This window comes from Tachypleus tridentatus, chromosome 4 (assembly GCF_004210375.1).
Source record: "Tachypleus tridentatus isolate NWPU-2018 chromosome 4, ASM421037v1, whole genome shotgun sequence".
Taxonomy (NCBI): domain Eukaryota; kingdom Metazoa; phylum Arthropoda; class Merostomata; order Xiphosura; family Limulidae; genus Tachypleus; species Tachypleus tridentatus.
In genome coordinates, this window is record NC_134828.1 from 105,767,330 (window position 1) to 105,780,651 (window position 13,322).

Here is a 13,322-nt window from a genome sequence, read left to right on the forward strand (position 1 = left end):
GTAAATAATGAAAATGTGCTTTTTTAAGTGTTATTTGGTTACTTGTGATGATGTATTGGTTTGTTTTGAATCTCGCGCAAAGCTACACGAGCACTATCTGCGCTAGCCGTCTTTAATTTAGCAGTGTTAGACTAGAGGGAAGGCAACTAGTCATAACCACCCACCGCCAACTCTTGAGTTACTGTTTTACCAACGAATAGTGGGATTGACGGGAACATTATAACACCTCCATGGCTGAAGGAGCGAGCATGTTTGGTGTGACGGGGATCCGAAGTGATGATGCAAGTGCTTACTTTTGGTGATAGGCCCGGCATGGCCAGGTGGGTTAAGGCGTTTGACTCGTTATCTAAAGGTCGAGGGTTCGAATCTCGGTCGCACCAAACATGCTCGCCTTTTCAGTCGTGGGGGCATTATTATGCGACGGTCAATCCCACTATTTGTTTGTAAAAGAGTAGCCCAAGAGTTGGCGGTGGGTGGTGATGACTAGCTGCCTTCCCTCTAGTCTTACACTGCTAAATTAGGGACGGTTAGCGCAGATAGCCCTTTAGTAGCTTTGCGCGAAATTTAAAAAACAAACAAACAAACAAACTTTTGGTGACGGTATTCTTTGTCGTCAGAATATTGACTTCTGCGGTGTTTCTTTTCTTGGTTTAAAATTCCACATGTTGAAATTGGAACGTCGTAAGAAGCCATTAATTTGTGGGTTAAGTATCAGCCATAATTTCGATAATATTCGTTATTTTTACGAAAACTTAAAGAATTAGGAAAATGAATTGGATGAATTATTACTGAATAGACGATTAAGGACGTTATTATTAAAACAGTTGTGTGTGTCAATTAGCATACCAGGTCACAACTGGAGCCAATTAGAAAACGTGATGGAACGTATTTCTTGGAACAACGTTTCGACATTGCTTGACGTTTGTAGGTAGCGTAATGCTACCGAAAACTGAAGTGTTACGATTTGAAGTTCAAAGATAGAATATCCTTTGTATTCAATGACATTGGAAAACAAAGGATTGTGGATCAACTTGGAGTACCAGGACCTTTCAAAGATAGAACTGCAAAAGTCATACCCTAAAATTGCCAAAAAATAAGAAAACAGTTTTTGTGATAACTTTAATAAAAGTTTCATAGATGATACAAATTAATTGATTCATGACTTTAGACTTAATTAATAACGTTTTAGTGCCCAAACAGCTGTCGTTATTTCTTCTTCTTGTGACAATCTTGAAGCAAAAATTCCTTGTATCTACGTTAAAACCACCCTTAACATGTTCTTTAGTATTCTATTTCTTGTCACTGAGTATGTGTGCATATTTCCACGCTCCAAGACAAAGAAACTGATAAAAAACGATAGATGATTTTGTGCAGAAATTTTGTTTTAAATTAAAACAAAATCAATCTACTTTAATTTTGAAAATTACTCTTAGATCTATTTTATGTTAGACTCCACTAAAAGGATTATTCAATTGTTTTTTTTTAAAAATAAAACAACAACAATACTGCTTTTCCAAATAAAAGACAGTACCATTGATGTCGGTAATGTTGGCACATTTACGTTCTCTTATTTTAATAAACTCCTTCTAAATATAGTCATACGATTTTATCTATTTCATAAATGCAGAAATAATTGTTGTTTTCCCACTAAATGTTATATATTCTTTACTACTTCATGAAATATCACCATTTGGATTAGTGTTAGCAGGGTAAGACTGGAGGGAAGGCAGCTAGTCATCACCACCCAGCGCCAACTCTTGGACTACTCTTTTACCCACGAATAGTGGGATTGACCGTCACATTATAATGCCCCCACGGATGAAAGGGCGAGCATGTTTGGTGCGATGGGGATTCGAACCCGTGACTCTTGAATTACGAGCCTAAACTACCTGGTCATGCCGGGCCCCATGACCTGTTTGTTACTGTCATTCAATTTTTATTCAATATTTATCTTTTGCTTTGACTGATGGCATTGCTTTGTAGTCACACCCAGAGCTGTAAATAAATAATTATTATTTATGACTATGGTCATCCTATAGGCCTGTACCTAAATGCTTCTTATGTCATTACATTTTCACTTAGGAGAAAAGATATTAATTCTTAAAAATCAACTTACTAAGCTGTTACGTAAGTACTATACAAAGATTAACCCACAAATTATCGTTAAGCCAGTATATGAGATAATTTTTTTTCTTGTTAAAATTGCATTCAAACCCTCTTCGTTATGGAATATTTACTCACATTTATATATATACAGTAGCCTCAAAAATATCTATAATGGTATAAACAAACACTATTTAACTGTATTTATACATAAGCCCATGGAGATTTCCAAGAGTCACCCTTTATTATCGTTCAGCACCTCAGTCAAATCACGCGGTCGTATTAGTGGACAATGACAACAAACCACCTCAACTGACTTTAAAAACTTAAGCTCTGGCTTTTTAGAGTTGGAACGTATTATTAAAGACAGTCTACCTTCTGAACAAGATCTTCAAACTTATGTTGAGTTAAGCTTGTATTAATTCTTTGCCACAAACGATATAGATAATTTTATTAATTTATTTAGTATGGCTGTATATTATATTCAACCTCACTCACTGTTTTTTTACAAGCTCCCTTCACTTCCAATCTTACCATGACCCTTAAAAATGTTTTTAACCCAAGTACGTAAGCTTTAATTGAATATTCAAGTGATTAGCTGTAATTATAGTTTTGTATTAATTGTAAGAACTTACTGAAGATGAAATGTGTATATTCCAACATTTTAATAAAATATGTTGTTATTCATCTCTTCTATGGTTGCATTAACCATACTGTTCCTTATATGATATATTTATATATTAAGTCTCAGTTCATCGACTCAACTCGAAAAGAACGTCTCCTCTTCCGAAAACAGGTTGGCATTTATTGACGTTATATTGAACGGATATGATAAGAGGGCGTGTCCGACCTATGGTGAAGGTATGACCTATTCTTTGTAAATCTTAAATACTGCTATTATGGTATATCAAGGTTGGTCCAGTTTTTGCATTAACAACTATATAGTTGTTTGATATCATCTATAGGTACGTCTGAGGACTTATAACACTGAAAATGTAGGGCACAGCACTGATAGCACATTAAGCACATTTATTCGTTAATATATATTTTTCTGATTACAAAAAGTCTGTAAAATATATGAGTATAAAATCAGTATTTAAGAATGTGCTGTGAACGTCAGAATGGTACTTTTCAAGTATCATAACCTTGTGGTTAAAACCACATGTGTTTTAACTATCTCAGTTTAATTCACTCCCATACTTTTGGTTACTATCATGTAATTTTTGATCACACTGAGTTCTTCAAACACACGTTCCTCTAAAGAATTTAGGTTTTAAATGTCGAAAGTACAAAATAATTTATTTATCTTTAAGACGTAGATGGATATACGTTGATCACTGACTGTTTTTATTTCGAGATAGAGACGGTACATAAAGAGGAGCTTTGTTTGGTATTGGTATAAAATGGTAGAACACATATGAAAAGTGTAATTGAAATTTGTTACTCTCTATAGATAAGTTGAAACTCAATAGTAAAACATAGTTTAAAAAGTTATATTTCAGTACACGTGACTGTTTCCTTTTGTTTAGGAAAACCAACAGATGTGATGGTTAACATTTACGTGAACAGCTTGGGTTCTATCAGTGCCGCCAACATGGTATGTAAAATAATAACTGTGGGTACTAGAGTCAACCAGATCTATCAGTGCTGTATCAACATGGTATGTAAAATAATAACTGTGGGTGCTAGAGTCAACCAGATCTATCAGTGCTGTCAACATGGTATGTAAAATAATAACTATGGGTACTAGAGTCAACCAGATCTATCAGTGCCGCCAACATGGTATGTAAAATAATAACTGTGGGTGCTAGAGTCAACCAGATCTATCAGTGCTGTATCAACATGGTATGTAAAATAATAACTGTGGGTGCTAGAGTCAACCAGATCTATCAGTGCTGTATCAACATGGTATGTAAAATAATAACTATGGGTGCTAGAGTCAACCAGGTCTATCAGTGCCGCCAACATGGTATGTAAAATAATAACTGTGGGTGCTAGAGCCAACCAGATCTATCAGTGCTGTATCAACATGGTATGTAAAATAATAACTGTGGGTGCTAGAGCCAACCAGATCAATCAGTGCCGCCAACATGGTATGTAAAATAATAACTGTGGGTGCTAGAGTCAACCAGATCTATCAGTGCTGTATCAACATGGTATGTAAAATAATAACTGTGGGTGCTAGAGTCAACCAGATCTATCAGTGCTGTATCAACATGGTATGTAAACTAATAACTGTGGGTGCTAGAGTCAACCAGGTCTATCAGTGCTGTATCAAAATGGTATGTAAAATAATAACTGTGGGTGCTAGAGTCAACCAGATCTATCAGTGCTGTCAACATGGTATGTAAAATAATAACTGTGGGTGCTAGAGTCAACCAGATCTATCAGTGCCGCCAACATGGTATGTAAAATAATAACTGTGGGTGCTAGAGCCAACCAGATCTATCAGTGCTGTATCAACATGGTATGTAAAATAATAACTGTGGGTGCTAGAGTCAACCAGATCTATCAGTGCTGTATCAACATGGTATGTAAAATAATAATTGTGGGTGCTAGAGTCAACCAGATCTATCAGTGCTGTATCAACATGGTATGTAAAATAATAACTGTGGGTGCTAGAGTCAACCAGGTCTATCAGTGCCGCCAACATGGTATGTAAAATAATAACTGTGGGTGCTAGAGTCAACCAGATCTATCAGTGCTGTATCAACATGGTATGTAAAATAATAACTGTGGGTGCTAGAGTCAACTAGATCTATCAGTGCTGTATCAACATGGTATGTAAAATAATAACTATGGGTGCTAGAGTCAACCAGGTCTATCAGTGCCGCCAACATGGTATGTAAAATAATAACTGTGGGTGCTAGAGCCAACCAGATCTATCAGTGCTGTATCAACATGGTATTTAAGATAATAACTGTGGGTGCTAGAGTCAACCAGATCTATCAGTGCTGTATCAACATGGTATGTAATATAATAACTGTGGGTGCTAGGGTCAACCAGATCTATCAGTGCTGTATCAACAGGGTATGTAAGATAATAACTGCGGGTACTAGAGTCAACCAGATCTATCAGTGCTGTATCAACATGGTATGTAAGATAATAACTGTGGGTACTAGAGTCAACTAGATCTATCAGTGCTGTATCAACATGGTATGTAAAATAATAACTGTGGGTGCTAGAGTCAACCAGATCTATCAGTGCTGTATCAACATGGTATGTAAAATAATAACTATGGGTGCTAGAGTCAACCAGATCTATCAGTGCTGTCAACATGGTATGTAAAATAATAACTGTGGGTACTAGAGTCAACCAGATCTATCAGTGCTGTCAACATGGTATGTAAAATAATAACTGTGGGTGCTAGAGTCAACCAGATCTATCAGTGCTGTCAACATGGTATGTAAAATAATAACTATGGGTACTAGAGTCAACCAGATCTATCAGTGCTGTATCAACATGGTATGTAAAATAATAACTGTGGGTACTAGAGTCAACCAGATCTATCAGTGCTGTCAAGATGGTATGTAAAATAATAACTATGGGTACTAGAGTCAACCAGATCTATCAGTGCTGTATCAACATGGTATGTAAAATAATAACTGTGGGTACTAGAGTCAACCAGATCTATCAGTGCTGTATCAACATGCTATGTAAAATAATAACTGTGGGTGCTAGAGTCAACCAGATCTATCAGTGCTGTATCAACAGGGTATGTAAAATAATAACTGTGGGTACTAGAGTCAACTAGATCTATCAGTGCTGTATCAACATGGTATGTAAGATAATAACTGTGGGTGCTAGAGTCAACCAGATCTATCAGTGCTGTATCAACATGGTATGTAAAATAATAACTGTGGGTGCTAGAGTCAACCAGATCTATCAGTGCTGTATCAACATGGTATGTAAAATAATAACTGTGGGTGCTAGAGTCAACCAGATCTATCAGTGCTGTATCAACATGGTATGTAATATAATAACTATGGGTACTAGAGTCAACTAGATCTATCAGTGCTGTATCAACATGGTATGTAAAATAATAACTGTGGGTACTAGAGTCAACCAGATCTATCAGTGCTGTATCAACATGGTATGTAAGATAATAACTATGGGTACTAGAGTCAACTAGATCTATCAGTGCTGTATCAACATGATATTTAAGATAATAACTATGGGTACTAGAGTCAACCAGATCTATCAGTGCTGTATCAACATGGTATGTAAGATAATAACTATGGGTACTAGAGTCAACTAGATCTATCAGCGCCGTATCAACATGGTATGTAAAATAATAACTGTGGGTACTAGAGTCAACCAGATCTATCAGTGCTGTATCAACATGGTATGTAAGATAATAACTATGGGTACTAGAGTCAACTAGATCTATCAGTGCTGTATCAACATGATATTTAAGATAATAACTATGGGTACTAGAGTCAACCAGATCTATCAGTGCTGTATCAACATGGTATGTAAGATAATAACTATGGGTACTAGAGTCAACTAGATCTATCAGTGCTGTATCAACATGATATTTAAGATAATAACTATGGGTACTAGAGTCAACTAGATCTATCAGCGCCGTATCAACATGGTATGTAAGATAATAACTATGGGTACTAGAGCAACTAGATCTATCAGCGCCGTATCAACATGGTATGTAAGATAATAACTATGGGTACTAGAGTCAACTAGATCTATCAGCGCCGTATCAACATGGTATGTAAGATAATAACTATGGGTACTAGAGTCAAATAGATCTATCAGCGCCGTATCAACATGGTATGTAAGATAATAACTATGGGTACTAGAGCAACTAGATCTATCAGCGCCGTATCAACATGGTATGTAAGATAATAACTATGGGTACTAGAGTCAACTAGGTCTATCAGCGCCGTATCAACATGGTATGTAAAATAATAACTTATGGTACTATAATCAATTCTATCTGTTAGGTTTGGCAGCAAGATATGTGAGTTGTGAATCACAACAATGATTTTTCCTTGTAGTATTATATAAACGTCAGTCTAGTCTCTACCAGAGTTGTTAACAGTGTTTATAAGCTAGATTGTTAGCCGTGGTGATAACTATTACTACCGCTAATATAGCACGTAAGATATGAAATGTTAGTAGTAAATCAGTTTAGGCTTTACTTATCCTATTATTACTGTTTGACAGCAAACACATATTGGAAGCAACGATCTAAGAGTTATTAAAAACAATGAATATACTGTTATAAAGATTCTTTTTAACTTATTTGTTTGTATCGTTGTCTAACCAGAGGGAGGTTTGAAGTCAAGTGACAAGCTCGCTGCTTGGCCCCTAAACCTTATTTTTTTTTAAGTTTTACACTAATTTCAGCGGTATAAAACGTGCGTTAAACTAGAATAAATAATGATTGATATTTATTTCTGTTAGTAAATTACGTTGAGTCTGAAGTAGTAAAATATTATTTAAATGAATATGTTAATTCTCATATTTAAAATATTAGATTTTTTAATTAGTGAACTAATTAATATAATTGCACACAAGAGAACTTTAAATTACTTAGTCAGTGAATATTTTATACTAGCATTTTATCAAATAACGTAAACAAACAAACCGAACAATAATTTTTTTACAACAATACCTAATGTAGTTTTATTAGTTCTAAGGTATATAAGGTCTATTCTGGCGAAACGTGGCTTATAGATCGGTAGTTTATGTGATATTACATTACAGTAAGAATGACGCTTCCCACCATTTTTTTCACTGACTCTGTACGGTTTTCTGGCAAAAAGAATATGAATTTGATATTTTAATATGAGCCATATGTATCACTGAAGATAGGAAAAGCTGCTAATGTTATCCTGCCCATCTTGAGTAAAAGTAGTAAATGTAGTCTTTGTCTGTAAAACCTATTCTAAAGGAGTACATGAACGTGTGCGATATTGGTGATAAGAATTAAAATGTATTGTAATTAATGGGGCTCCGTCTTTGTCAACCATATTAACATCAGAAAATGGCTTCCTTAGATGACAAGTGCAACAAGCATTTGTAGCAAACCATATTTTATAATACTGTTGATTACCCAAACCTACGAGTTGTTGTACGAGATGGAAACGTGAGTTGAGAGTGTGTGTTTGTTTGTTTTGGATGTCTCGAAAAGCTACACCAGGGCCTATCTGCGCTAGCCGTCCCTAATTTTGCAGTGTAAGACTAGAGGGAAGGCAGCTAGTGATCACCACCCACCGCCAAATATTGGGCTACTCTTTTACCAACAAATAGTGGGATTGACCGTCACATTATAACGCCCCCACGGCTGAAAGGGCGAGCATTTTTGGTGTGGCGGAGATTCGAACCCGCAACTCTTAGACTATGAGTCGAATGCCTTAGCCACCAGGACATGCCGGGCCAAGTGTGTGGATGTGACCTTTAATCTAATGTGATGACTTTTGCAGAAGTTCAAAGAGGAGAAGAAAAATCATGAAATGACTTTGTTACACTATAAAATATCTTCCTTACTGTTTTAATATGACAATTTCTAACAAAGCAAAGAACTTAACATTTTGTATATAACTATCTAGAACGAAGGATAAGTGAAATGATCTAATAGAATCAGTTTAACATCTGTGTATCTATCAAATCACCCACTCACCTATTTTTACACAGGAATACGTTGTGGATGTCTATCTACGGCAATCATGGTTTGACTCTCGGCTTGACATTCGACCTCTTGGATTGAATTCAACAGTAACTTTAAATGGTGAAGATATAATTAACAGAATCTGGAAACCTGACCTCTTCTTTCGTAATGTGAAAGAAGCCAACTTCCATATGGTTACAGTGCCCAACATTTTAATTAAATTATCCCCGGATGGACATATTTTGTACAGTATGAGGTAAGAATATCGCTTGTGTTGTAATGTAGTCTGTTCGTATGTTTATTTTGCTCGAGTCATTAAGGGCACGTGATAAATGTACCGTTTTCTTCCAAGCTCTGGAAGTTTGTGATTAATCATACTTAAGTGTGAAAATACTGTTCTATTGGTAATTTCTCTCTTTACAAACGAATACAAATTGAAGCTTTCGAATACTTAAACTATTCGGTATGTTACCAAACGTTTTGTGACGTATGGTGAACTGCTGCTCAAGAGAGATTTTTTGTTCTGAAGTCTGAAAACATGATATTGTAATAAAACGTACTGTCTCACGTGATTATCTATGCATCCATCAGAAGTACTCGGAAATTTACACAGAATACATGTATTAAATTATTTTCACGCTAAATTATTCCATCTATTTAGGTCGACAATAGTAGTTGAGGCTATCGTTTGGTGCCAATGTGCCATTAGACCGGATAGTTCTACAAAGCAGCGCCAGGGGATATAGTTTTAAACTGTGTTGCTAGAGGGCGGGTAGCTGCAAAATGAAGGAGTGGACAGTGAAATCATATACAGTGCTCGGACTAATGTCTAAATCACATACTTCGAGTAGGCTTTATAGAAACTATAGGCGTAACATTGTGTACTACCAATAAATAAATTATTAAAAAAACGTCTAATTTAATATAATTTGGATTTAAACTTTGCATTCTCATGTCAACACTATTTTCCTGAAAGGGTTCCAGGAACTTCCACTGTGATTTGCGTGACTCGTATATCATTATTTGAATTACCTTTATATGTATTGGTAATTTAATAACGATTCTTTGCTTTATACTTGTATAGGTAAATAGAAATAATATGCTGAAACCTTAGACGTTGTGTTGTCTTATGTGTTTATTTAAGTTTCTGTGTTTGTTTTCTTACAGCAAAGCCACATCGGGCTATCTGCTGAGCCAACCCCGGGGAATCGAACAACTGATTTTAGCGTTGTAAATCCGTAAAATTACCGCTGTACTAGCGGGGAACATCTAAGTTTCTATAATTGAGTTTACTTAAGTGATAGAATTTGCTGCAACAGTAAATTATGTGTTTAGAAAAACGTTTCATAAAGTACAATATCGGTGTTACGGTAGTTAATCAGAACAAAATGGTTTATATATATTCAATAAAGAAAGGATACAATTAAACTTAAGAGTGGAAACTATGATATACTGACTTTGTTTCGTTTCAATACGAAAATATCTGGAGTTTGAATACTTTAGGTTAACATGTGTATAATAATTTATGTAAACCATAAAATTAAACCGTATTCTATTGCAGTCGCTTAATGTCGTACATATATATAATATTTATATTGAATTTGAACATGTTTCTTACAAAGCGACTACTTGCATGAATATTTATATATACAATGCATATTTGGAGTTTAAACGTGCCATGGTAACATTAATACACTCATTCTGCCTACTTTTACTCTGAGTAGACTTATTTGTAGTAAGTTCAGTTTAAATGTTTCAAACAATAACATAAGGTATAAATGTTTTATGTTAATATAGAAAGCACTTTTTATGTAGATTCTAAGTTAGACCTGTACACGAGTGACGACAAAATACAGTGTATAACTTAGTCAATCTATAATACATGAAACATTAATTTTATGTATTCAAAGACTTTGTTTATTACTATTATAAAAAAAAACAACACACGCATGAATCTGACACAAACAGCAATGCACAAACTAAAACTTAACACAACTTGATAACACTTTCGGGTAATTAGTGAGCAAACCATATAATAAAGCATCTGGCAGCAGACCATGTAACAAAACATGTAGCAAAACATTTGACAGCAAACCACGTAACAAAACATCTGTCCTTGACACATGGATGAACACATCATCCATGTGTACATTTTGAATTACACATCCATGGTACGACACTGTTCAACTATTCGTCATTGTTGTGCACTATCTGCCTCCTGGCGTCTCTTTGTGGAAGTATTAATTCAGGTGACCATCCGGTTTGAAAGATTACTTACTCTTTTCTGGATTTATTTGTTCTTCTGCTTACATGTGTTAAACTTTAGCAAGTAACAAACTTTATTCGAAAACTTAGAGAAATATATAATCGTTGTTTTCAAATTCGTTTTGTAGGTCGATAAGGTAGGGAGGCTGAGAATATTTATGTTTGTTTGTTTGTGTTTTGAATTTCGCACAAAGCTACACGAGTGCTATCTGCGCTAGCCGTCCATAATTTTGCATTGTAAGACTATAGGGAAAGCGTCTAATCGTCACCACCCACCGCCACATCTTGGGCTACTCTCTTACCAATGAATAGTGTGATTGACCGTAACATTATAACACCCCCACAGCTGAAAGGGTGAGCATGTTTGGTGTAATGGGGACTCAAACGCGCGACCCTCAGATTACTAGTCGAACGCCTTAACTCACCTGGCCATGCCGGGGTCCCATGAAAACGACGAAAGTTGTGTACCAATCTGTTAAATGACTACATGGAACGTTTAAGCAAACATTAACCATATCTTCTATCTCTTATGCATGTAGGTGCATCATTCCAAAAACTCTTCAGGGAGGAGGCGTATCAATCCGTTCCCAGAGCCCCTGATGGCTCCTGGCATCTGTGGTAGTGTTGTTTGGAAGAATCAGTTTCTTTACCAATATTTTGTGTTTTTGTGATTTCTCAATAGAAAATTTGCAGATATTAACAGGAGTTCAGTTCTGTACTCGACCATGAAAAGCTCCATCATCCTTCGTTCGTGTTTGCGGTACTAGGACAAATCATAAAACGAAACACAGGTTAATAAGCAAGGCAATAACACATAACAAAATAACATGTCGAATAGTAAATACACATTTTGTAGACTATTCACGTGTCATGTTAAACAGGATTCACGTGTCAACACGTGGAGAGCGAAAAAGAAATCATTAGGCTTAATTTTATTGGGAAAGTTAGAAGGAAATATCTAATTGGTACAACATTTCACTGTCCGCCTTTCCTTTTAAATGACTAATTATTATATCTTAAAACCGTTTGTTTGCTTTGTTTGTTTTCTATGAATTTCGCGCAAAGCTACTCGAAGGCTATCTGCGCTATCCGTCCCTAATTTTGCATTGTAAGACTAGAGGGAAGGCAGCTAGTCATTACCACCTACCGCCAACTCTTGGGCTACTCTTTTACCAATGAATAGTGAGATTGACCGTCACATTATAATGTCCCCACGGCTGAAAGAGCGAGCATGTTTGGTGCGACGGAGATTCGAACCCACGACCCTCGTATTACGAGTCGAACGCCTTAACCCACCTGGCCATACCGGGCCTCGTAACACCGATGAATGCTGACAAGCATTATTGAATAATTAATCCTTTTAATTATTATTCTATATTTCTTTTGGCGACACATACACAAGTTTTGAAGTGGGTTAGACTTGAAGCATAAGCGATTTTGTATACTTCCCTTTTAGAAGTAAAACAATTCTTTATTCATTTAAATGTGGTTGACTTTAATTAATGAAAGAGTCAATATATAAATGATGGGAAACTATCTAAAGTATCACTTTGTGAGTATTCGACTTCTTCTAAAGTATTTGTCACATACTTGAATATAAGGTTTGAAACCACTTAAATATATATATACCATCTCATTTGTTGTATTGAAATATCAGCAGTGCTATTTTGGATTAGTCCTGGTGAACCAAATACCTAATGCAATTCGTGTGTAAGGCTTATTGTTGAATTTATAACTTACTTCGTTATATCATTATTAGAATTATCACTTGTCGCTTCTGTATCAGTATATATATGTATATAATTGTTAACGACTTAATAAATAATATTGGCCTCCATTAACCTTGCTACCTGCTCAATATACAAAGATTTCTTTGAAGTTGGGATATATTCGTAACAAGAGTTTTGCTTATTCATCAGTTATGTTTTAAGTAATAACACAAAGTTATGTGGAGCCAGGAATTTTTACGTTATAATGACACAAGAGTGCATTAAGTCAGGTATACTAAAAATGATCAAAACTCCTTAAAGAACAACATAAAATGAGAAACATTTATGTTAAAGCTAGACATTTTTTTTAATATATCGTCTTTTAAACAAAGATTCAAAAATTGGCTGATGCCAATTCAGTATTTTTTCTTTAATGTTAATACATTCGCGGTAAATGTGTTAGGGCAAAATCTATGCATAAATATGTAAATTATTCGTGTTTTTATTAAGAGATCCATCCATTTGTTTATACTATAAATTCCATCAAGAACACATTGCACAGTTGTAAGTCCTGAATTATTCAGTTGGAAACATCTATATGAAAATTAGTAGAAAAA

The 13,322-nt window shown here is 35.3% G+C and overlaps 1 protein-coding gene across 3 annotated transcripts in view; it reads left to right on the plus strand.

Annotated features, from left to right (window-relative positions):
* The window catches only part of LOC143249838 (glycine receptor subunit alpha-2-like), a 57,625-nt gene that overhangs the window by 17,640 nt on the left and 26,663 nt on the right, over window positions 1-13,322 (plus strand). For 2 of the 3 annotated variants that reach the window (XM_076500382.1, XM_076500383.1), the window contains exons 2-3: window positions 2,849-2,964; window positions 8,758-8,987. In XM_076500382.1, the coding sequence (XP_076356497.1) occupies window positions 2,932-2,964; window positions 8,758-8,987 (263 nt within the window). In that variant the 5' untranslated portion in view covers window positions 2,849-2,931. Of the gene's footprint in view, window positions 1-2,848; window positions 2,965-3,632; window positions 3,701-8,757; window positions 8,988-13,322 lie in introns of all 3 variants that reach the window. The other variant, XM_076500381.1, reaches the window with a different exon arrangement.